This window comes from Colletes gigas, unplaced genomic scaffold, assembly GCF_013123115.1.
Source record: "Colletes gigas isolate AHSC1104 unplaced genomic scaffold, ASM1312311v1 Colletes_gigas_Sc00001, whole genome shotgun sequence".
Classification (NCBI taxonomy): Eukaryota; Metazoa; Arthropoda; class Insecta; order Hymenoptera; family Colletidae; genus Colletes; species Colletes gigas.
Window position 1 is genome coordinate 12,053,661 of NW_025106630.1, and position 25,004 is coordinate 12,078,664.

At 36.8% G+C, this 25,004-nt stretch overlaps 5 protein-coding genes across 9 annotated transcripts in view; 2 read left to right on the top strand and 3 right to left on the bottom strand.

The window, feature by feature from the left end:
* The window catches only part of LOC122396283 (microtubule-associated protein Jupiter), a 66,154-nt gene extending 54,247 nt beyond the window's left edge, over positions 1-11,907 (bottom strand). The window contains exon 1 of one of the 2 annotated variants that reach the window (XM_043394537.1): positions 11,695-11,907. In XM_043394537.1, the coding sequence (XP_043250472.1) occupies positions 11,695-11,750 (56 nt within the window). In that variant the 5' untranslated portion in view covers positions 11,751-11,907. Of the gene's footprint in view, positions 1-8,237; positions 8,659-11,694 lie in introns of those variants that run through there. The other variant, XM_043394547.1, reaches the window with a different exon arrangement.
* A 493-nt stretch (positions 11,908-12,400) lies between these two features.
* On the top strand, positions 12,401-14,305 carry LOC122396275 (inhibitor of growth protein 1). The gene is made up of 3 exons (XM_043394516.1): positions 12,401-12,799; positions 13,054-13,257; positions 13,343-14,305. Exons 1-3 carry the CDS (start codon positions 12,664-12,666, stop codon positions 13,918-13,920), a joined length of 918 nt encoding a protein of 305 aa, XP_043250451.1. The 5' UTR covers positions 12,401-12,663; the 3' UTR covers positions 13,921-14,305.
* Positions 14,306-14,613: 308 nt separating this feature from the next.
* On the bottom strand, positions 14,614-18,991 carry LOC122396304 (ubiquitin-conjugating enzyme E2-17 kDa). 4 transcript variants are annotated; one of them, XM_043394596.1, is made up of 5 exons: positions 18,871-18,991; positions 18,526-18,779; positions 17,559-17,639; positions 17,227-17,431; positions 14,614-15,787 (listed from the first exon to the last, which is right to left on the bottom strand). In XM_043394596.1, exons 2-5 carry the CDS (start codon positions 18,567-18,569, stop codon positions 15,632-15,634), a joined length of 486 nt encoding a protein of 161 aa, XP_043250531.1. In that variant the 5' UTR covers positions 18,570-18,779; positions 18,871-18,991; the 3' UTR covers positions 14,614-15,631. The 4 variants fall into 4 exon arrangements, with proteins under 4 accessions (XP_043250531.1, XP_043250513.1, XP_043250522.1 ...); XM_043394587.1 differs by having other exon boundaries at positions 14,876-15,432; positions 15,626-15,787; positions 18,526-18,987; XM_043394578.1 differs by having other exon boundaries at positions 18,526-18,987.
* An 819-nt stretch (positions 18,992-19,810) lies between these two features.
* LOC122396251 (programmed cell death protein 2-like) lies at positions 19,811-21,893 on the top strand. The gene is made up of 4 exons (XM_043394472.1): positions 19,811-20,039; positions 20,143-20,573; positions 20,870-21,325; positions 21,412-21,893. Exons 1-4 carry the CDS (start codon positions 19,929-19,931, stop codon positions 21,674-21,676), a joined length of 1,263 nt encoding a protein of 420 aa, XP_043250407.1. The 5' UTR covers positions 19,811-19,928; the 3' UTR covers positions 21,677-21,893.
* A 78-nt stretch (positions 21,894-21,971) lies between these two features.
* LOC122396241 (complex I assembly factor ACAD9, mitochondrial) lies at positions 21,972-24,275 on the bottom strand. The gene is made up of 2 exons (XM_043394461.1): positions 24,185-24,275; positions 21,972-24,017 (listed from the first exon to the last, which is right to left on the bottom strand). Exon 2 carries the CDS (start codon positions 23,987-23,989, stop codon positions 22,118-22,120), a length of 1,872 nt encoding a protein of 623 aa, XP_043250396.1. The 5' UTR covers positions 23,990-24,017; positions 24,185-24,275; the 3' UTR covers positions 21,972-22,117.
* Between the last annotated feature and the right edge of the window lie 729 nt (positions 24,276-25,004).

Consider the following 25,004-nt stretch of genomic DNA (forward strand, 5'->3'; position numbering starts at 1 on the left):
GATTCCAAATAGCTTGTTCGACAGATGTAAGCGCGCGCCGAACGATCTACCGTGCGCTCGATATCTCGGATAATATATACACGGTATATTATTAAATACTTGCCACTAATAGATAAATTCTCGGTTATCGGGACTGAAGATCGGTCAATCAAGACCCCCGGTACGCTGTTACGATCTCCGATACGGGTTTGTCGTCCACGATCGACGAATAATTAAGGCGAGATCGAGGATGTCGAAAACGAATGCTTCGATACAGCCAGGTACTTGAAACGAAGTTACCAGACAACGGGGTCGCGATCGAGGCGGTCATCGTCGAAATTGATAGTAGAAAACACGACGGGACGTAATCGTATTCCGGTAATGACCACCGTAAAACCTCGGGTATCGTAATAAACCGAAGACGCCGGTTTACGGCGACTCGTGGAAGCCGATCAGCAATATTTTCCTCTAATTTCGCGGGTCGGGAGCGAAGACGGCGGTTCGTAGATCTCTAGAAAATAAATCAACGACATGGCAACGAGGCAAGAAAAGGCTCGGCTGCGGAACACCGGCATCCGGCTGAAAGTTTTGCCCCGCTGCAATCAAGATGCATCAGGTTTTGCGCGAGGAGCGCGAGAACGCGATGATCGACAAGAAACGCGCAGAAGTTTTTCGAGAAAGGTAGATCTATTAACGACCCGAATGGCAGCGGCGAATTAACTTAATTCCGAAACGGTGTTTTTTCGACGATCGTTCCCGGCAAGGCTGTTCCGTCGCCGCGAGGAAAAGTGTCGGGTGTCGCGAGGAAACGAGAAACAAGGCGCGCTTTCTTTCCACGGTACTTTCTACGAGGAGCGGCCCCGCGCTAATGAAATCAAGAAAAATTCTCGACGCTGAAACGAGCGAATTAAAATACCGAGAATCTATTTCTAACGACCGTGGATTACAATTACGTTACGCATAATTTTGTGAAAAGAAGCATTTAATGATACTGTAATAATTCTATTAACCGATGGAATTCGGCTGACTGTATGCAGCCACCAAGTGGGAGTCGCGCGTCTCTTTTGAAACAGAGAAGTTACCATGGGTAGGTAACTTGCTTATTGACCGACCCACGTAGTATCGGCGGCCCATACATAATCACAGACAAGGTATACAGGTAGATCTTTCACCCAATGTATTTTTCCGGCCCTTTTTTAGGGTCTCGAAACCCCATTACCATTTTCGTGTCACTCGCAACGTTACCAACAGATTTCGAAATGAATTTCAATCCCTTCCCCATAGCCAACTCACATATATTTACAGGCATACTACAACTATCTGCTCATCAATACTAATTCAGTAAAAAGTTTCTCTTGAGCCACGTAGGCGATACCTATCCTCGTTCGAAATAAAATCCTCCGAATGGTCCTATTACTTATTGTTCCAACAATCGAAAACTGGACTTTCGAACCCGCTCGAAAGATCTATTAGCGTATGTAGTCCAGGTACCCTGGCCCATCCATCTTCTTCGCCCCTGGCACAAGGCCCATTAAACGAAAAACCTCGCCTCTTCGCGTGTCTCAAAGACGATAAGTACTTCCATAATGGGTTCAGAACTACGAGCAAATCGACAAGTAGCATCCTGTTTCGAATTAAACTTTCTTTCTCGTAACCGTATAATGTAACGAGACGTTAGACGTTAGCTGGCGCAATTTATGTAGTTTCGAGTGTCGGTGGGCCTGGTCTCGTAGCGTTTAAGCGGAGAAAGACCTGTACAAATAAATGCGATCGTGTTGCCGTGAACAATAGCAATCAGTGTCTATTTGCGTGGACATTGTAGCCGCTTATCAGACGTAATTGCATTCAATTCGACACGCTGTTACCGCTGCCAAGTACCTGCTCGTGAACGAATTCTCTAATAACGTCGGGACGCATGAGAAACAGGAGCGGTTTCGCGCCGATGGAAAGAGCGTACGCGAATGCAAATCCCGGCCAAGCCCGGGATTTAATATTCCATCTGAAGGACCACGTAGCATGCATGTTAGCACGTAATCGTACGATCAACCGTAAACTTCTCGGAACAAATAGTTTCCCTCGCGTGCGTCTCGCCGCGAAACGACCATTCAACCGATCACGACGGAGGGAATGTTTACTGGTATCGTTCTGGACGAAAACGATAGGGGAAAACGCTTTGTACTCTCCTACGCGCCGCGTGGAAGACAGCTTCGATCCCTTATCTAACGAGAAACATTCGCAAAGTGTCCCCGTTTCACAAACTCTTACGAATCGAAGCCTTGCCAGAGGCTCCTACCAAAAGGATGGCAATTTTGGAATACACTTTTTCAGAGGATTTACTAGCTACCTTGTAAAGAATCCCTTGAATATTCCAGCAGGTTTGAAGACACCATCAAAAGTGTACTTGAAATTACCAAGGCTAAAAAAGAAATATCTCTTATTTTTGACTGCTCTACAAATCTGCACTTTGCGTGGATGTCCCGTGCGAGTCGAGGGTTCTTAACTTCAAAAAGAATGGAGTTCCGAATCATGTTCCTCGATTGCCTGCGTTTTAATATTTCCGAGTTACCATTTTCAAAGGAACGCGCTACGCGGCTCTGCTTTCCCACGAAAGAATAATGATCCTCGACTTAAAAAAAAAGGAAAATAACAGGATACTGTTACGGACAGTAATCCAGCAACGATTAAAATTCCTTCAAACTGTAGAAAAACGAGGCCAAGGGTAAACAGAAATTGCATTAGCCTTCCGACGCGTCGAATCTCTGCGACTTCTGCGTTTTCATTGTGCGTTAACGACAGGTGTCATTAACGTTGCTCGATTATCCCTCGCTCCTCGTCTCCAACGTAACGTTTCTCTTTTGTTCGATCGCAATAAACATCGATCCATGAAACGTACCGTTTGATATTCGCGTTGTTCGCGGCAGAAGTTTGCTCGCACATAGTCGCGTATCTTTGTGCCCGTTACGTTTTCATCGCGAAAAATAACGTCACGTGGAATCGACACGGACCCATTGTACTTGATTCTTTCAACGTTCCGATAACGATACGATTACAAACGTATCTCTGCATTGCGAAAAAAAACATCGTTGCGATGCACCACTTATCTCTCTGTTTCGACTAAAAGTACAAATATAAACGGCCTCGAGTGATGCTCATTAGGGGCAAATATTCGAACGAATACGCGTTCAAATGGGTATTTAATCACGCGGCCGCTGGCCAGGCGGCCCGAAGAAACGTAAACAATGGTGTGGGTGATCCCGTGGCAAGTATACCCAACGCAAATTGATGCAAGAAGCGAAACAAGTACTCCAATGGGGGGAAAAACTGGCGAGAAAAATAAAAAAAAAGGCTTTCGAGACTATTTTACGTATATCTGACAGAGCCTGACTAAAATGAACGACCCAATACGAGCAGCAAATTCATTTCAAAGCTGACCTTTCTTTAGACGCACACTTAGATTTATCGCTACTTTTCAGTTAACAATCTTTTGAAACACTATCCACATTGGTACTTTCTACGTTTTATTTTCCAACGATTGTGCATACCTTCTCTCTATTCTACATTCCCATTGTTCCCATTTCCATTCTTTCCACGCATATTCAACTCCCCCACTTGACCGACCATTCCTCCTCCATAGAATACCGTAATGTACCCACCCTAATCCACGGGTGATTCATCTTTCGGTAAATATTTTACCGATCAACCCTTAATCGGTATCGCGGGGCACGTCAACACCCCAGCGATTACATTTTTCCGGAAAATAATTTCTAAATAATACCGTGGCTCTGTTATTTTACGTGTTCCCTGCCTGTTATATTTAGAACAGTGACAGATGTTTGTGGACAAAAAAAACACAGAGTTAGGGCGTGCGAAAACCCCCATCGTACCAGTTCGAGTGCCCGATTGTATTTGCTATCGAAAACGTCGCGACGACCATCGACAAACCGAACGTCGAATAATATTTTAACGAATTACAAATCACTTTGAAAGAAAGCATCATCGAACTGTCAAAATTTCGAAAAACTCCGAGTCGATTTATTTCTTGGGTCCCGTTCGGACGCCACGACACGACTCTCCTGCAAAATTAAAAAGCAACCTTGAAACGTTCGAGCGGTCACCGGTGCACGCGAGTGATACTTGTCCTCGGGAACGTGGAAACGTTGAAAGGGGCGCAGTGTGGCGCGCGCACAGGCGCCGAAAAAGTTGGGCGCAATTCGTGGCGTGCTCGGCGTCCCTCCGGAGGACTTTTAAAACCGGTCGAATGAGAATGGAACACGAGAATGCGCAAGAGAGGATCGGTCGAACGAGTCGCAAGAGAAAAGCGACGTTCCCACTGCAACAGGACACCGACGACGGGACGCACACGCACTGTGTGTTGCATTTTGCGCGTCGCGTACCAGCCCGTGTTTCGGTGTGATCGAATGAAACGCGACACGCCCTGGGAACACGCGGAATAAGAACGCACGGCGGTGTAAAAACGATGGAAATCAATGGAAATAGTTTTCATTCATCGATACGAACGCGTGAACATTGGCATTGGATTTGGATTCTTGGATTCCGCTAGAATCGACAACACTTTGTTTTCTTAAGAAACTCGTGCAATTTGTATTAGGTCGACCAAGTACTTTACTCTTTCCGACCATTCTTTGATATTGCAAGCTTTTATACATGGTATACTATTGCTGGAGATAGGTAAAAGTAGGGACGATGGTCAAGGGGCAGTGTGACTCAAGAAGTCGTGTTGGTCATCCAGCAGGATCGCGGGAGATATGAATTTTCATGAATTTAGATGTTATGGAAGAATGTTTGGAGGCTGCCCGGCGGATAGAAAGGAACGTAACTAATTCGTGCGAGCGTAGGAACAATATCTAAGAACGCAGGACACGAGCGGAGAAGTGATCTATCAAGTTACGTCCCGGAATTGCTTGGTTATCGGTGGTCTGGAGCGCGCAGCGATCGTAGACGAGCGCAGAGATAAACGAGTTAAAAAGGGAGGACGTCGGTTGGTCCCGAGGAAGATTGACGCCGGACTCTTTGTGTCCTTTAACGGGTCGACCAACGACCAGATAAGACGATCTTGTCGGGGAATCCGCTCGCGCCTACCAGAGACGAGAAAGCAACGAGAGAAGAATCAATCGTCGCGCAAAACGCCCACGCGACCGACGCACGGCTACTCGACGTATTATCTCGAGTGGCTTTCAGGCGACTCGAGTAGGGACCTCCTACTACTACTTCTTCTTCTTCTTCTTCTTCTTCTACTCGAGAGATCGACAACAATTAGACGGGGACGAACGAAGGGAAACCGGGGGAAAACGTGGCATGGAAAATAAAAATTGCTGACGGAGAGAAAGAGGGTCGATGCCCGATACGCAGCAAAATGGACAGTAAATGCGGCTCTGACCCGTCGTTAACGGACTTAACGACCAACGTCAGTGTCCGGACTCGTGGCCAGAGCAAATAAGACGGTCGCCGGTTGCATCGACCGACACGGATGGCTCAGTAATGAGGGAACGAGCACCGATGCCGCGTCGATGCGTACACGAAAGCGTTTCGTTGTCTCTAAATTAGACGGGGGGATTATTATGGGAATTGAATTTCCTTTGGATCGTTGGCTCGAGCCACGTTGCAACGCGTAAGGCGTGGAACATGCTCGAGACGCCACTTCGGTACACGCTGACGACGAACAATCGCGTTCTTTAAAGTGAAACCTCTAGCGACTAACTTGGAAAATCTTAGTTACCGTAAATTGAAACGACTTTGCCCCGAAATTTAGCCATCTTCCAGTATTTCGCTAAATATAAGATAAAAGAAACACACTGTATAACTTCGTGAATATTTGTAATTAAATTTCCCTATGGTATAGCTTGTAACACTATGCGCATGGAGCTCGACGCGCGCGTACAAAAATTGTGCATTTTGATTGTGTAAATGAGTGTTCGATAGGAGATTTATCTAACAATCGTCAAGGCTGTCGAAGCGTATGTATTACTTCCTTCGACTTACGAGATCAAACCCGTATGGAACTGTCCTGACACGTGTACCACGGTCGACTACAAAGTGTGTTTGTTCACGAATGTTCGATATGATATTCAGTGAAATCCGGTCACATGAATGCTCGGCACCGGGTCTTGTTTAAAAACGAGTTCTACCCACACGACAAAGTGAACCGTGTCACAGTTGGCTTCGCCTCTGTGTGCCGTGTTGTACAACGAAAACGCGAATCGATTGTATTAATATAATCGAACGAACGTAGAAAAGACCAACAGAAACACAGCACTCGACGCCCATGCCCGGCGTTGGGAACAATACGGCTCAATTAATATCGATTCCAAACAGTATCATTATCCCCGAAGGTACGCGCGTATACCGTTCGTATTCAGAAACGTCCTTAACGAAGGCGCAGCCTCGAAGCACCAGTCTAGTGCCCCACCCATTTTAAAAAAGAAACAATTCTATAAAAGGGCAAATTTACATTACACTAAATGGGAAATCGATTGTGTATGCGTGCGTGGTACGTCGTTGCTAGACTGCGGACGTTTATGCAAATTTATATTTTCAACAAAGCGCCAATTGCCTGTCCTCTGATATCGAATGGACGTTTTCAGCATATCGATTAATCCCTACAACAAAAATTATAGTTATTATAATGTAAATCAATCAATGAAAATATATATTATGTCTTATTTTGGCCTTCAGGATCTTCCATTAAAATTTTTCCCAAGGGCGGCCGAACATCCTGTACATTGTATAACTGGATTCTATATTTTACATATTATAGCATATTAATTTTGCATAAAGACCCAATGTACAGTCGTTACTGAATACCCACGAATGACCAACCGCTACAAGTTTCCATATACAACCTATACCCCTCCCACACACACCTCGCGTCGTTAATAGTGAATCATCGACCGTGTAGGGTAATAAAGAATTTCTCGAAACACATTAACTTTTGTGTAAAGAAGCTTATGCGCTCTGAATAAATGACGTTCCCAACAGCACCAACATTTGTACCCGCTATCGTATTTAACTTCCTTATCGACGGGAATGATTCACCGATTTCGCCGTTCGGATCGACCTCCGAACGTTGCGTGCATCATCATGGGTATCGGGCACTCCTTACTTTATTTATTCCGTTCGCGTAGAATAGCACGACGAAGAAGAAATTCGGGTTTTCGTAGCGTGAATTTGCAATCCCGTGGCCAAATTGTAGCGTGACTGGCGGAACTTGTGAACGAACCGAAACGGCGGAAAAGAAACACGACCGTGTCGTTAGACTGGCATTAACCTTTGTGTAGTTTCGTGGCTGTCTGAAAATGGCGCGTCTACGTTCTTGTTCTTTGACGATTACCTCGCAAAAATAGAAACTGGACTGAGGGGGCCCGACCCCGACGTATCTTGATACTCGTTCTCCTTGAGACTGTTAATCGCCGGCGATTAACATCAAAATTTGTCCCGTCAGGAAACCTCATTTGCCACGATTTCGTATGTTGCTGGGCGGGAGGACGCTTCCGCGAGAACGATTCCGATTAATCCGTCGAGACGTCGTTAAAATTTTTATCGTCGCGAGGGTCGTCCATGAAATTTCGCCGCATCGAAAGATATATTTTTATAATCGTAACAGACGCAATACGTCAGTTTGCGTTATCGAGTATCCGCTTATCAAGCTTCAATCGTAGCAATTACATCGTTATCGTGTTCGTTGGCACGATTAAGGAATACTTTTTTTTCTCGTATCTTTCGAAGCATATGTCGAAGAAAATCGCGACCGGAATTGTTTGTCGTTTGTTCGTGAAAGATGACAGGAGATGCTCGGTGCAATATTTTAACGAATACTTAGGCTATCGCGTAGATTCGATCGTAAAAATAAACTCCCGAAATTCCATGGAACGAGCCCCGAGACACTCGATCGGTAAAATAGAGAGCATGCGTGAGAGCAACAGGCGGGACAAGGAACGCGCCAGACGTTGAATCGCGACCGAGTTGCACAAAGTCGCACACACATCGATCCACGGGCCCTAATGACTTTATCGCATTTACGGAACTGCAATTCTGATCCATCGATAGAGAGCAGGTCATCGAACTTGTAGCTGAATCGCGCGAGCTCGAGGAGAAAGGCATTTCGAGGTTATAAGCAGTCGGTCAAAACGACGGACAAAAAAAAAAAAAAAAAAAAAAGAGGGGTGGCCACGGCACGGAATCGTCGATCGACGAAAAATTCGAGAAACAAGATTCACGGGAAATATATTGCTAGCACGAACCTGGTTTTGAATCGTTGCGTATCGTCCTGCCCGGCCCACATTTTTCCTTCGGTTCACGAGCGAAACAGACTCCTTTTGCCTCTCCTGACGACTGTGAATTGCACGACCACAAGAGTTTCGACGTCGCGACGACAATTCGTGCCGGTTATGCGCGTTCGAGCGGTCTGCGACGTGGGTCAGTCCAGGCTGGGTCGCTGCCGCTTGTGTTACTCCTTCCGTTTCTTACTTCGTCGAATACGCGCACCACTGATCGAGGTAGACAGAGACGGCGATAGGATCGCGAAGGGAGCCTAACGCACGTTACACGAGAAAGAGGCGCCACCTCTAAAAAGCCGAGAAACTCGATAGGAAGCGGCGTGCCGTGTTCCCGTACAAACGCGAAATCCACTGACGGTTGAGATCGACTACGTCGCGCCGTGCAAACTTGCGTAGGGAGAATGATCCTCGCACTCGTGTGCACGGGGCCTTAAGCCGGTTTATTCAGCCTACGAGAGACTGCGCAGACAACCTCTCTCGAGGAGCCATATCCTTAAGCACGGTCACGGATACAATCTACGGAGACGACTCCCTTTGGCTACTCCTTCGGTCTCTGGCCAGCGACAGTGGTTATATTTATCTTTTCTATCGTACTCTTTACAGATTTTGCTCCTAACAGAAATACCTTGCGTCGCTTGACCGTAACGGGCTCGGGAAAGATTGAAACGGAAATATTTCAAGCACTACCGTAGACTATGAAAGTTCGAGCGAATATGCTAGCAAATTAGATTTTCAATATAACGGGGAAACTTAAGAAATACGACGCAATAGAAAATTGTCGTTCGAACGGCGGAAAAACGAAATAGAGTGGGAATGAAATAGGGACATTTATGCAATTCTCGAGACTACACTCCTAAAGGCGAATCCTGCATTTTGTCAACCACTCATGAACCCTGCATACCGACTGCTCCGTAGCGCCACAAACTAGGGTAAACCCTTGACACACCCCTCCTATCGTACGAAAGTTGAAACAGATTTTTCGAGTTGGAGGTGTATGTACAGAAAATATTTCTAGTTCGAATTCAATCAATTTCTCTAACCTCACACTTATCGTCGTAATACAAATAATATAATACGTTCTAATCTTACCTAAAAGTATTAATGCGAACACGGTGGTACATATTTTGAAAAGCATTATCTGTCTACCTTTAGTTACGACGAACATTTTCTACAACTACCCTGTCGGTTAACTAATTTTAATTTTCATTCAAAGTGGTTTCACATCCAATACCTTTGCTCGTTCTACCCAAGCTGAACAATGATCGTTTTATTATTATTAATATTTATCATCATGAATATTAACGGTTTCAATAATTCCAATCATGATTATTGAAACGAACAAAGCAAAGTAATATTTTCTACGAGCATGTGATTCTCGAAATCCTCTACTGTCGCACACCAGTGTCCGTACAACAAAAAAACAGCGAGGGGTATATAAAAATGGAAAAAAAAAAGTAAAAGCGTCAGAGAGACGGAAAGAGGGAGAACAAAGGGTGGGCAGAACATCGTACCTATGCAATTACGAAGCTTCGTGGCCTAAACGTACACGCCTCTATGCGGCACGCTAGGAACTACAGGACGTCGGGTGAGTCAGCCTGCAACAGCAGCATGACTCGGTCTCGGAAGCATACGTATTATTCGCATTCGCATACCGGAGAAAACATTTATGGTCAGAAGAAAGATACTATTAACAAAGGATTCTCGTGTCGTGCACAAATGTATTCGGGAAGAGTAAATTTGAAAAAAAAATGATGCATTCTTTCTCGGCATGTAAAATGGGGAAAGGGTCAACCCGTCTATTATTTTCACTTATCATAACCGGACATCCTGTAATTTCAACGTATTTATGTTTTGTACCATGGAAACTAAACATTTTGCATCGGTATACCAATAACAAATGCATCGTCAGAAATGCAATGCTTATTTTTCTTTATGTTTCAAACCGTACATTTTTTCTTCTGTCACTTCTACAGAGAAGTCCAGCGACTCGTTTATTAGAAACATGCGTTGCAATGTTTAGCCGTTACGCGGTTAGCCGCGAATTTTTTTCTCTGAAACGACGGACTGTAATATGACACTTACCGGGGTAAATTCACTCACCAAGACCTTACAAAGTAGGAAAGGATTATGTAAACGATACTGCTTTCTTAATTATGATGCTTGCAGTTTGTATATATTGAATAGAATTAAAATTGTATATTATGTAGTTTAGAATTACTTGTTCCTGCAGTAGCAAAACAAACCTGCAGGATTTCTTTATTTTATACTGTTATTTTTTTGTATCGCGTTAGAAATATCAGTCAATTTAATATATATTAATAATTACGTATTATTGTTATCGAAATATCTAATTTTAACAGATGTATTTAAATTAATTTACAAAATTCTCATTAATTTAGTATTTACTATGGACAAACATGTACATTATAAAAAAGCAGTATTTTTATTGTTATATAAATGTTTTCAAAAACTGAATCGGGAAGAGTACAACGAACGCAATCTATTGCCATGCCTTCGCACTTACGACTGCATAAGACGTTATCGACTCTACACTTACTAGATGCAACAGTCACATTGTTTAATATTGTGTTTATGAATGCTTAAATGGAAACCTCCATACATAACATTTGTTTCTAAAAAATTAAAAAAATGATACATTTAAACGATATATATTATATCGTATACTGATAAATAAAATTCACTAAACATGAAACCTACTTTACAAATAGTAAGATTTACATTGCATTAGTGACAACAATACATAAAAATACTGACATACATTAGAATTATTATAATATTAAAAATGAAAGTGACACTCCACGAACAATACAGACTTAACCTATACAACATGATTATATTTATCTAAATGATAATGCAAATACTGCATTTTTTTTTTTTAACATTCGCGTCAACACGAAAGAACAAAATATTTGTTGCGTTATATTATACATAATCATATTAAATCGTTTTAATTTTCAGGATTTGCCAAAACTGCTGGTACAAAAAAGGATGAAGGATTGTCCGGTTATGACCGGTTCAAACTGACGCACCGTGCATAACAAAAAAGTCAGCAACCAATAAGACGCCATTCGTTTATTTCCGTTGCTATTACTGCAAATAATTATCTCTCACATGTATTATCTATAGAAACAATTTGTCCAAATATACAAATGACAAAAATATTAATATACATTGAATAATAAAACTCGTATACAGAAATGATCGAATTTTTCATCTACATTTTCGCTAATGATTATCAACGATAGAAACATTCATCATTCCTAAATGACGACTTTACCTATTTTATCTTCCCTTTGACAACGTAAAATAAATAAACGATGCACCGTCGATACAAAGGAAACATAACTCCTGTACGATATTTGTGCGAATAATATGTCATGAATACAAATCTGTCACTTACTTGCTAGATTTCTTCTTGTCGTCGACAAATCCCTGGAAAGTTCCTGTAGACGTCATCTTCTTGCAAAGTTTGAAAACAAGAGATGAATATTTTTGCGGTAACCGTCACACAGATTTTGCGGCACACGAGACCCAAACACGACTCTTTCTTCTGCCGAACGAAATCAAATAGGGTTGTGAGACGGGATTGGTAGCCAGAGCCATAAGTTTTGACGTCACACGGCTAGTCAAATCAGCATTTAAATAACGGATTCCTCGTCGTATCTACAAAAACATACAATATCATTATTAGTATTAAGAAGTAAAAATTATAGCACTTTAAAAACTATTTTTTAATATACAAATAATAGAAAGTTATTGGCGTTGTATGAAATCTAGATACTTTCAACGATCATTAAGCTTATATCATTGTGAAAATTTATGATTATTTTCATGTTTAGAAACATACGTAAATACGTAATTATGAATGCCGTTTACGTCTATTAGTTTACATCTCTCTATTTTTTTTCATAGTAACATTTATTAAAATATGTTTTTCTTATATTGCATTTTTGTTGTAAATATATAACAGGGATTATTACTTAAATATGTCGTAAACGAGTCTCACAGTATTCTAATGAAATGTATTCATATAACACTTTTTAAACGAAATAGCTGATATTTACAATGTGTTTGTATCTCATGTCAGAAGACAAGTTTGTGGAACTCGCTCAAGGGTCGACAGCCATATTTGACTCTCATGACAAATACAGATGGGGTGTCCAAAAAAAAGTCTCACAACAGTTTACTTGCGTTTATTACGATTCGATTGTACCAGATTGGTGTAGTTGTCAATTAATTGATAAGACATATCTGTATAAATGGTGCGAAAAGTTCGAAAAATTGACACAGTAACTTTGAAGATTTTATTAGCGAACGGACTGTTTTTACGTATTTTAACTGTTGAGAGGAAATTCGTAAGAGAGTGAATATGTTAAACCAAGCTGTAGTCGAGGCTTTATATTCCGCAACATACATCGAGAATTATTTGGATTGTGTGGAAAATTTGCCAAACGATTTACAAAGACACGTTTCCCGGCTTCGAGAGCTCGATGCCACTTGTCAAAGTAATTAAAATTAAAAAACTTTTAGTTCTTGAAGTGTGTACATCCGAAGACTTATTTATCCGACGGAAGAAATAGACTACAAGAAATCGCGTTTATTTATAGAATAAACAATTAATAGAAATTAGAAACGTATCTTGTATTTTAAAGTTCACTAACGTTATCAAATAATTTAGTAATTCGTACATATTACTAGCAGTTGTATATATCAATGAAAAATTATAAATTACCCTTTTCTTTTTGTTAATTTGATATAGCATACTTGCGTGAAGTAGATCAACAACAAGAGGCATTACGGAATGACACAGACTTGACGGTTAGAAGAAGAGCACTTTTAAGAGTTCAGCAGGCATTGATTGCTGCACAAGAAATAGGAGATGAAAAGTTACAAATTGTTCAACAAGTTCAAGATCTCATAGAAAACAAATCCAGGCAATTGGATTTAGATTATCGTAACCTTGGTATGTTCTTGTGTTTATACAAATTAAACATTTTACAAGTACTTATAAACAATATAATATCCTCTTTATTCTAAATTGCTCGCAGATTTTGGGAAAGAACAAGAGAGCAGCGAATCAACGCGAGAAACAAATGCAAATGTTAATACAAATTCTTCTGGTAATGCAAACAATTCAGAGAGACAAACAAAGAGGGCTAGGAGGACAAGAACAGAGACATTAGTTGAATCCTCTAATGCAATGGATATGATTGTAATGGCAGAAACACGTTCCACTTCTTTGTCCAATACAATTAATGGTAATCAAAAGAAGACAAACACTACTAATACTGGTAAGAAAAAGAAGAGGAAGGCTAAGCAAGGTAATCAACAAAATCAACATCGCGAGGATACTCCTCCGCCACCGGAAGATGATCTTGCAATAGATCCGGATGAACCAACATATTGTCTTTGTGACCAAATTTCATACGGGGAGATGATATTGTGTGATAATGATCTATGCCCTATTGAATGGTTCCATTTTTCATGCGTTTCATTGAGTACTAAACCAAAAGGTAAATGGTTCTGTCCAAAATGTAGAGGAGATAGACCAAATGTAATGAAACCGAAAGCACAATTTTTAAAAGAATTAGAGAGATATAATAAGGAGAAAGAAGAGAAATCGTAGCAGGAGAGAGCTGGTGAGCAATTTAAACTTTGGAAGACTTAATTAAAATTAATGAAAACTTTTAAAATATACTTTGTAATTTTAAGTAAAATTTTTAAAATCTCATCAAATATATCGTTTAACTTGTGACAACTAATAAAAGAACTGATAAAAGTTTGGTGAAACACAGAATGAAATTGTTTGGTTATTAAATGTGTTATTGTATAAATATGCGCGTGAACTATCATGTAATCAATTACAGTAGAAGATAAATTATATTTGTATAATATTCACTATTGTAAATATTGTGACATCAAAATATTAAATAATAAGAGTGAAATAGGTATCTTGATTACTACTGCATATGTTTCAAAATTGATTAATACTTGTTAGTTCAAAGAAATGCTTGGCCTCTACATATTTTGGGAAATAATATATTACGATTACATGCCTATAATGATTTAAATACAATAGCAGTATTAAAAGAAATGAAAGTAATTTTTTTATAATATAAATTATATCATAAATAAATTAGTTTTAATCATTTTTTTTTTCCATCAATACATATTGTAATGAATACGATTCTATTGCGGAATTATTATCATATCAGTATATGTTAAGTAACATTGATAAAATTCTATTGTATTATTTATAAAATGTATAATTGTATAGAACATAGTAACAGATTCACTATAAGCGATTATCACGTATCCGATACAAATCATACGTGCGCAGAAGAAAATTATTGAGACTATAAGAAACACTCGTATATCTAGTTCCATTACATGTACCTTTTCTGTTACAATGAAAATATTCTTTGTATATAAAAATATTGTATTTTTAGAATACAAATTCTGTTTAGTATGTAACGTACATGTTCGACAAGCTATTATTTTTCATAGCCGAGTACGAACTTAAGCAGCAAAACAAATTGTTTTATATCAATTTGTGTTTTGCGTAATTATACAAATTTTTTTTTTATGGAACATGTTTATAAAAAATAAAGTTAACGTTTTCATTAAACTTGCTGATTTTTATTAGGGTAATCAATTTGATTCTTTTTACCTTTCCTTTCAAATTGATTAAAAAATTATAATGAAAGGATACTAATTAGAATATACCGTTACTGATGTTGTTTCAACTTTATTAGCAACTTACAGATATTAGTCATCCTTTCACAAAGTTAACCGTACGTACTATATTATTTGTACACTGACACATTTACCTTCCGAATTTAAAAAAAAAAGCAAGCTATTTTTCAATCCGTTTTCGTGGAATACATAAGCAAGCGGCATTTAATTTTTTTTACTGTTTAAAAATTATCTGATAAAGGTGTACTTATATTTAAATACAACTGTTAGTTATAATGTAAATCAATGTTGCAAAGCGGTATTTATACGTATTTTTTTCTCTTTTATTTGTTGAATTTTGTTGTGTATGCGCCTAAATTTTAATTATAATGAGCAAAATCATACACATTTTACTTATACTTATAGATAATGATTACATCCAGTGCTCTACATTTTTACGTATCTGAAATTAAGTGGTAAAGTTAGATAGCATCATTGGCTAGTAATTATAGAAGTGAATTTTTGTAGAACAATGGAGGATTTATTAATGTATAACTTTGGAGGCACAGGAAAAATATTTTTACGCCACAAATTCATAGAAACGATATAAAAGATTGTATCAAATGAATTTTATGAAATTATTTAATGAGTCATACTTAATGTCAGCGGGAATCTTCCGTGTGACTTTCCTGGAAGTTCAACCAAGACTGTTCAACAACAGTAGCTACTCTCTTCTCATATTCTCGCTTATTTTCTTGATATAATTGTGCCGCTAAAGAATTGGCTGGAGAATTTGGATTTGGTTCATCCAAAAGGGACTGCAACAAATATTTTATAGATTTTGAGTAGTTACAACACACAAATAACGCTGTAATATAACATAGGTTCATTCTAATTTAAATAGCATAAAAGGTTAAAGAAAACCATTAAACTATAAAGTGAAATTATGCATTTATTATGTCTGTGTGTTTGTGTGTGTGTGTATATATATTTATATATGTATACATACATATATATATATATAATATGTATAAGTGAATTTACGTACTATATGAAGTACTAAAATTTTAATTGAATTACAATTCTGTGCTTGTGAAAGGCAATGCTTTATAGCACAGGAACAAAAGCGCCAAGTATTAATTATCTTCTAATGTTTAATATTACTAATTTTGTGTTATCAAATATCGAAATAAATAAATACACAATTTTATAATAATTTATTATTCAACATTGTAAAATCGTGGTAGTTCAATAGAGTTTTAGGAAGAGACATGCTAATGTTTAGCGTTAGCTCCTTGGTAAGGTTGCACGTTCTCCACTGTATCTGATGGCTGTAGGTGGCTGATCGATGCTGCGACAGCATCGCGAAATCGCCTGCGACTAATCCACAAAACTCTGCTCCACACAAGCCTTCACTCGCTTCTCGTACTCGCGTTTGTTTTCTTTGTACAGTTGTGCTGCCATTGAGTTGGCAGGTGAATTCGGGTTCGGGTCACTTAACAGCGACTGCAACCACATAAGTCGTACTCATTACACAACGTTCTCAATTATTTTTCTTACAAAGCATGGCCGTAATTGTAAGTAGACGATACTTTTACTTGATACTGGTAATTAAAAATACATTTGTGGGCAGGTAAACAAATTACAAGCACAATTGTACACTAATATTATGTATGCAAATAATTTTTAGTTTAATGAACTAGACTTTTCTGAATTGCAAGCGCTGTTAAGACAAAAATTTATGAATTTCTCTGCTTTTTTAAAATAAGAAACGTGATAGATAAAGGAAGTAGATATGATTATGTATTTCTATACTCCTACATATATATATAATCCTCGCAAAACAACGAAACGATTAAACATACTCTATTTTAATAATGTGCATAATAATTAATATATGCGTTTGATTAGTTAAGTTGATTTTTAAATTTAGTAACTGCCATGCAAATTATATTTGCAGGTTTTGTACAGAAAGTTAATATTGTATTACAGGACTATGAATAAAATAACAGGAAAAAGGATTAAAAAGTTTAAATATTGCTTATTTAGAATCAACATATCTTAAATTAATGTTCGAAAAACACCTATTGGAACACGTAATGTATACTTATCATGAAATTTGTGCAATAATAAAGACTTAACATAAAAGAAATAAAAGTACTAAATGTAAAAAGCATTCTAGAAATAATTAAAATTACGGAGTACTTTAAATATATTAAACTACAAAATAACATGGATTATTTAACATTTGCAATACCTGTATGGATGTTAGAATAGCAGAGACATCGTAAGTAGGGCTCCAACGATTCTGCAGTATGTCAAGACAAATGCCTCCATCTGCATATACATTAGGGTGAAACATCTTACTAACAAATCTCACTGTAGGTGGTTTATTTGGATATTCTTCTGTAAATTCTATTGTAAGTTTGAAGGTACCATCTTCGAATGGAGTGTCGTGTGGTCTAAAAGGATACTTACACGTCAAGAAAAATATTTAACTATTTGAAAGTTGTTATGTCAAAAACACACACAGAGTTTTAATATACTTTTATTTAAGCAAAATACTAAATTATATTGGTTTAATCTTACCCGAATATAACTGCATTCCATATCATAATATTATTGTCTGTTGGTGCTCCTGATACTCCAGTGGGTGGGTCTTCTTGTAATCTATTCATAAATACATTTCATTATAATCTATCAAAGTACACAAATGTGTTCGAAACAATATTTTCACACTCGAGGATGCAATTTACAATGTACATTATTTTATAAACAACTTTTAATAATGTATTCTATTTAGTTCAGGAAGTTGTTTCATACAAAGTACAAATTTAGATTTGTTATAAGCCTCAATGTCATGCCAATGCCTTTTTATATAAAACATGTTTTAATGACACTCTATACGTACATCAGCAGCAAGTCTGAATATGTTCACGCGTCTACTTATCATTCATTATACACACTGTAAGATAAACCGCTTGTAACAAAAAATAACAAGAATTACATACAAACGTGTGTAATAGTATGAATTGTTCGATAATCTTAAGTAATATTAGTTAAAAGATATATCGTTAGCTTTCTATAACAATTGTTATTTGTAAAACAATTTATTCAAAAATAAAAGTAAACACACTAAGCGATGCATATTGTTTTTCTAAAATGTGTATTTACACGACCGAAGATAGGTTACTATGGGTCAATCTAACATTTATGAGAAAATAGGGGAAAGTCATAATATAAACAAAACCAAAGTTGTCGCAATCGTAATGCGAACGCTTCCCAAATTTGTTGTTCAACCATCGAAATGTTTGGATGTGAATACAAATGAAACGCAGTTAAACGATCGCAAGTTCCTAATAATAACTTCTCGTGAGATGGGCCACAATGACGTTCGAAACATCGTGTAACCCTCATATACGATTCTCTTCCCGTTAAATGGTCCTGACCGCGTAAAAACATTACGGGGAGGAAAATTATGAATATAAATTCGGTTTCTAATGGCGGTACATGACACGCAAAAGTCATGACATAAGAATCTTAAGATGCACGGTACCTTTTAAAATCTCTCATTAGTCTCCTTCTTGCGGGGGTAGACATCCCTCACGAATGGGCTTGTCGCTCCCAAATCGTTGATATGGATAGTTCCAGAACGTTACGATGCCGTCCACACCTTACGTTAATGCTATACTTCAATAAAAGTAATCACAGCTCCGCACGACGGTTACTTCGACGACCTCGTCACATATACGAGAACGCCAGTTGTTTCTGCTGCGTACGTCTTCGCCTTTTGTCAGTCCGAAGGCCACTCTATCGTACAATACCGTTATAGGTTGTTCAAAATTAGTTCTACCTAACAGGTTTTCGATTGGCACTCGATCGTGTATCGATATTTTGACACCTTGAATTTTCACCGTCGCTCGTGGAAAAGGCCACCAGCATAAACCCTACGTAATGATCACCCCGAGAAATTCGTTCACCGGACTGCCAAACCACGGACAGCTGGATAGATATACGGAGGGGATAAGGAATGAACTGTTTTGCGCATGACGTCACAAACTAAAATCGGACAGCCCTACCAATAGCTTCTCATCGCTGTATTCTTTACTCGATTTAAATTAATTACGACCATACGAATACACGTTTTCTTCGGAAAACGTTTAGTACCAAGAAACGCAACGATACGAGTTTTATAATATTTTTCATAAATTTGTCGCGTACTATACGTATATCTAGGATGGTATTCATTAAGAATCGTAACCAATCCCGACATGTCGATGGCTGAAACACGATTTCCATTACGACAGATTGTACCGATGACTTATACTAAATAGCCATAAATTTGATCAAATAGCTTAATCGTAGATGTAACTTTATATAATAAGAATATTGTATTTTTGTTATTTATGAAATTTATTTTACTCGTTATAAGTAAAAGCTTATGGCTGATTTCTCGTGTTTATGTGATACGTGATACGCAACTTTTAAATATATCTTATCATAGTAAAGATTCTAATGCGTATAAGTTTTTATGTTAGAATCATGTTTCTAGGGATTTCCTAGTTCAAGACTGAGAGCTATTATTATTGGTTGCAGTGGTATCCAGCAAATTACGAATTAGAAATATTTATATGATTCGCGTACTTTGTTGGAATTATAAAAACAAATAAACCGATTTCTTCCAATCGAGTTATAAAATTTCACGATGTAGTTAAGATTATACGCGTTGCAAGTAGATTATAGGAATAAAACGTGAGTTTTGTTTACGTAATATTTGCTTATACATAAGGTATTCAAAAATCGATAATGGAACAGGATACTCTTAAAAGCGCACGCGTGAACCAATACTGATGAATGTCAGCTGTCCACCGCTGAATACAACGTTCTATCAGGAATTAAAGTATTTCTTATCCTATTACGAAGTCTTCCAATGAAGAAATATAATTTTAATCAGATTTAATGGCTTGTGATAATCGAACGAAAGTGTATTTAGGGTACGAAGATGAATATGTTACTGACAAACATCGGCCAAGTATTAATTTTATGACAAATAAGATCGGCGGATTTCCAGTAAGTGGTTCATTTACTTTTAAAGCTATTCATATTAAATTGTTATTGTATAGTGTACAGAATGTAATGTAAATCTAATTGAATATATCATTATTGTTCATAGAACTGCCATGAGAAAACTATATTGTCATTACCACAATGTAGGCTGTGTGGATTATATCAACTCCTGGCACTTCAGCTGTATGTTCCATTAGATAATTCCAAGTATCATCGAACTCTCTATATTTTTGCATGTATAAATCCAAACTGTTGGAATCATAATGAAAGTTGGACTTGCCTAAGGGTTCAAGTATTAGAGGATGAAAGTAAAACAAATGATTTAAACAGTAGCAGTGTAAATGTACCATCAACAACATCATGGTTGTCAGATGCAGATGATTGGGGTGACAATTTCAATGACAATTCTGAACAAAATGGAAATAATTTGTTGTCAAATAATGCAATAGAATTCAATTTTTCTTTGCAAAGAGAAATAGATGAAAATATTAGGGATGAACTTTCTGTATTACATGTTGATGATCCTAATGCAAACAGGTAGATATTAAATACAAATCAATTATAATGAGATTTTAATTTATCTAGAAGTGTATTTATTCATTGTTTGAATATACACAGGCACAATATAGTGGATACTTTGAACGTATCATGTGCCTGTGTAGTTTACTGTAGGAAGTGTACTTTGGTCAAAAGCAGGAATTTTAAATTATGGTATTTCATCTTGGATTAATAGAAAACTGTTTCCACAATACACTTCTTGAAACAATGATACACTATAATGCTTAAAAGTAAATGAAACAAGTTAAATTAATTTGTGCTACAATTTATTTTAGTCCAGCAAGTGTGGAATCTCCAGTTGGAATAGGTGCTGTGGGTAGATTGGATTCACCACAGGCATCTGCTGAAATTGATGGAGAAGAAAGTGAAGTTGTCTGCATAGATACCCCCACCCAACCTCAATGTGATTTGATCAGTTTATTACACGATGTAACTCCCTTTCCCCTTCAATTAGAATCAAATATAGAAACAAAGTTTTCATTTGTTGAAATATTCCTTTCCGTGGAAGAAGAAGATTGTGGTACAGATGTACCACAACACGTTTGTGATTTACTTCTTGAATACCAATACAGAAATCCAGATTTATCAACAAAATTTGCAGCGGATTCGGACGAAAGCAAAACTACGGAAATAGCTTCAGAAAAATATGAAAAGAGTATTCCTATGCATGGAGATGAAATGTTTCACAACTTTGTGTCTCAAATACAGAAGAACCCTGGTCAACTCTTGCGGTAAGAAATTGTTAACGAATTGTACCCTATATTTTATATGGACACTAGTAGCGTTATTTTAAAATTTATAATGTATTTTGTTTCAGATATTCACGAGATAATACTATGCCGTTATTATTATATCCTATTAGTGGATGTGTTGGAAAATGTCGTCATTGTGGCGGTGAAATGACATTTGAAGTCCAAATCTTACCCACATTAATTTCCAAGTTAATGCTTCAACCACGAACTGAAAAAAAATTCCAAATTGAATTTGGAACTGTTTTAGTTTACACCTGCATTAGAAGTTGTTGGTCTACAACAGATTTATATAGAGAAGAACATGTTGTTGTTCAAGCAGAAAGATTATAGTGATAGTACAATTGAGATAAATTTGATAGTATTTTAAACTTCCGATTTTAGGAAAATTATAGTTACATCTTTTTTGTTGCAGAATACCGTCCATCTTTTTGTGTGTACATTAGGAATTCCTAGTGATGAATGGTGCATAAAATTAAAATTTAAATTCCAAATGTAAAATTCATTCCAAATACATATTACTTATCTTAGAAGTTGTACTAGAACAGCCATGAGAGTTATTTTATTTTTAAATTTGATGTAGTTTAAGGAAAACTGTACATTGCAATTCATATATAAATACAGAAACTATAATGGAAATGCGTTTATTTATTGTTTTCTCCTTTATGTTTTTTCCCAAAACATTTCACACATATAGATATACGTATATTTGTATTCTTAAATAATTTATGAAAGTTGATTTATAAATAATAATATGATATTTACAATAAATATTTAGAAATTTCTATTTAAAGGATGTTCTATAGGATATGTATGCCTCTCGCATGTCAAATCGGCCAAAGTATGACGCATATGATCAGCATTTAAGAGTTTCCCATCTGCAACATCTTCTTTAATCCTACGTGCTTTAGAAAGCATACTACATGCCAAAGTTGTTGCTATATTCTTTTCAGTGTCTGAATTGTGAAGACCAATGGAATATGATCTTGATGCACGTGATAAATTAGCAGTCGTTGCATATATTTCTGTCAGTAATTCAGCCGTTCTGGCAAGTTCTAGGTCTTGAGCAGCAACTTCTGTTCCGTAATCATTTAATAGTTCCATAACACTTTTTCTCGTTATATTTATAGTCTCTTCAAGAAAGTTAGCACCAAACGACAACGATGGATGAAGATTCTCAGCAATATTAAAATTTGTTTTACTTAATTCAGACCAAGTTTCAAATATACTGAACCAAGGAAATTTTTCAGGATTTTTTCTTTTAAATACATTCTTATATACATTTTTTCCTAAATGTTGAAAAGCACTTGCACCTACATATATATTTGCATCCACATTATTTGTATCAACTGTTGTTAAAGCCAAGGCATCATGAAACGATTGTATATAAAAATTGTTTAAGTAACTTTTTGCACCTATTAACTGTAATCCTGACAGAATGCATTTTAAACAATTATTTGCACAATACGTTTCGGTAATGACTTTTTCAAGTTGTGCATCTTCATTTTCATGCATGTCCACAAGTCCACTTGTGAGGTATGCCATACTTTCCATAGTGTACAAAGCAAATATCGATTCAGATATTATTTTTCTTACAGAACCTAACTTATAGTAATCTCTATCCATGTGTTTCATTTGTACAATATCTACTACTAATTGATTTATGAAATTTCGTAAAATAGTGATAGTTTGTGCAGATATATTTTGACTTCCAGGTTTCAACAATTCCAACATCAATTTAAATGAATTACCAGGTTCACCAATAATGTTTTCACTAGGTATCAATGTGCTATTAAAATTCACTGTACACATGGGTATTTCATGACGCCCAATTGTTTCATAGGTTTTGCTACAATTCACACCTCCATGTTTTCGTTCAACTAAGAACAGAGACATCTCTTGTTCTTGATCGGGTATATCATGTACCACATTTCTTGCAAAAACTAAGAAAAGATTAGCATCTGTTCCATTGATAACAAATGACTTTTCACCATTTAAGACCCACTCATTTTTCTCATTTAAATCAACATAGCTTCTTATATTGTTAATATTTGTTCCATTATCAACTTCTTTAATACATATTGTAGGAATTACTTCACCACTCATAATTTTTGGTAAATATTTCAGCTTCTGACTATCCGAACCATACTTTGAAATTATCTGAATAGGTAAAATATGATTTTTTACTACGTAAGTAGCCAACCAAGGTAATCTACTAAGTGTTTCTAAAAGTTTCAACGATTCTGTTTCCGATAAATTTAAACCACGATAATTTTCATGGGTGTAGGCTCGAAATACTTCTAAATCTTTGAGGTTTGCTAGTATCGTATTCTTATCCACTTTTTTGTTCGGGTTCGAACAATTTAACATATAATTTTCAATTGGTTTCAACCAATTACAAAACTCTTGAAATCTTTCGATTTTCTGCGGTTCAGGGAACTCAAGAATAGATTTATCAAACTTTCCGTAGATTAAACTTTTCAAAAAAGGTTCTTTTTGTGGTTTCTTTTCTCTATGAGGCGAAAATAATGTTTCTTGGTTATATACACTGTCCACTTCCGTTGCATGTTGCGAGTTTCTTTTCAATATATATTTTAAGTTTAAATTTGGAAATTTCTTGATTTGTAACGATTGTCGTATAAACATCGTCAAACGTTTTTTTAACAGTATTTAGCTGTTGAACAAACAATACATATGTACAAAGAAAAAAAACACCAAGAACTGACGATGTTTAGGACGTATTACTTGTCACGCTTGTTAAAAGAATAATACTTTTTTTATTTCGTATAGAATAAAACATTATACTTCACACAAATATAATATTTTTATTTCCTTACGTACCTTAAGTAAACTATTAATGAATAATATATAATCAGTATCAATACTATAACTTTACTTGAGAAAACTAGTTCCCAACTAGGTTAAGTTTATCCTTGTTCCATTAATTCGTGCCGTTTAAGGAGAAAGTCACTAGCTTCGATGATTCGGGATTCCTATTCCTTTTTAAATGTTTATATTTTTGTAAAGTATGATGTATGTTTTTTACATTAATGTTTTACACCAATATTTTAAGGAATTTTTTTTCTCAGTTATTTTGGAATTTGATATTGGTCTTAATATTGCACATTTATCACGAGCAGTTTAAGTAGCCATTTTTTCCTGTACAATCGGAACACGACTGGAGGACTGGCCCTAGAACCTTCAAGTCTAGTCCATGTTTCAGTCGTTGGAGTAATATAAATTCAGATCAGAAAGAAAAAAATCCAAGAAAAGATGTCTTTAAATGCAATAGTACTTTGAATCAAAATTGGTCAAAGAAGGTTAAGAAGGCTAGTAATTCTAGGCTTAAACTCTTTGGCGTGAAGCAACCAGGAACTAGATTACATATTTCCAATTAATAATTTCAGATTGTTTTTAAAGACTCGATAAACAGGTGGAATACTGTGTTGTGTCGTTCTCGAGTACCTACGTTTCATTTTGTCACAAACAGATTCAATTTTTTACGTTTAATTCAATAATTCTCGAATCTGTTTGTTCATAAATTTAGATTTCTGGAATGTTAGACAACTTCTTTCTAATGCCATTGTATACTTTTCATTCCTTTATGCAATATGTTGCAATAAAACACGTCCGTGTGCTTCCGTCATGATTATTTTTTGTC

What these genes read in the sequence shown, in the direction of transcription:
- LOC122396275 (XM_043394516.1), top strand. Translation starts at nt 12,664, where the DNA reads ATGTTAAACCAAGCTGTAGTCGAGGCTTTATATTCCGCAACATACATC. An exon ending in GCTCGATGCCACTTGTCAAA is followed by an intron (nt 12,800 to 13,053) that starts GTAATTAAAATT and finishes AATTTGATATAG; the next exon opens with CATACTTGCGTGAAGTAGAT. An exon ending in TTTAGATTATCGTAACCTTG is followed by an intron (nt 13,258 to 13,342) that starts GTATGTTCTTGT and finishes AATTGCTCGCAG; the next exon opens with ATTTTGGGAAAGAACAAGAG.
- LOC122396304 (XM_043394596.1), bottom strand. Translation starts at nt 18,569, where the DNA reads ATGTCTACCCCCGCAAGAAGGAGACTAATGAGAGATTTTAAAAG. An exon ending in CTAATGAGAGATTTTAAAAG is followed by an intron (nt 17,640 to 18,525) that starts GTACCGTGCATC and finishes ATTTATGAATAG; the next exon opens with ATTACAAGAAGACCCACCCA. An exon ending in TGGAATGCAGTTATATTCGG is followed by an intron (nt 17,432 to 17,558) that starts GTAAGATTAAAC and finishes GTATCCTTTTAG; the next exon opens with ACCACACGACACTCCATTCG.
- LOC122396251 (XM_043394472.1), top strand. Translation starts at nt 19,929, where the DNA reads ATGGCTTGTGATAATCGAACGAAAGTGTATTTAGGGTACGAAGATGAA. An exon ending in ATAAGATCGGCGGATTTCCA is followed by an intron (nt 20,040 to 20,142) that starts GTAAGTGGTTCA and finishes TATTGTTCATAG; the next exon opens with AACTGCCATGAGAAAACTAT. An exon ending in GATGATCCTAATGCAAACAG is followed by an intron (nt 20,574 to 20,869) that starts GTAGATATTAAA and finishes AATTTATTTTAG; the next exon opens with TCCAGCAAGTGTGGAATCTC.
- LOC122396241 (XM_043394461.1), bottom strand. Translation starts at nt 23,989, where the DNA reads ATGTTTATACGACAATCGTTACAAATCAAGAAATTTCCAAATTTAAAC.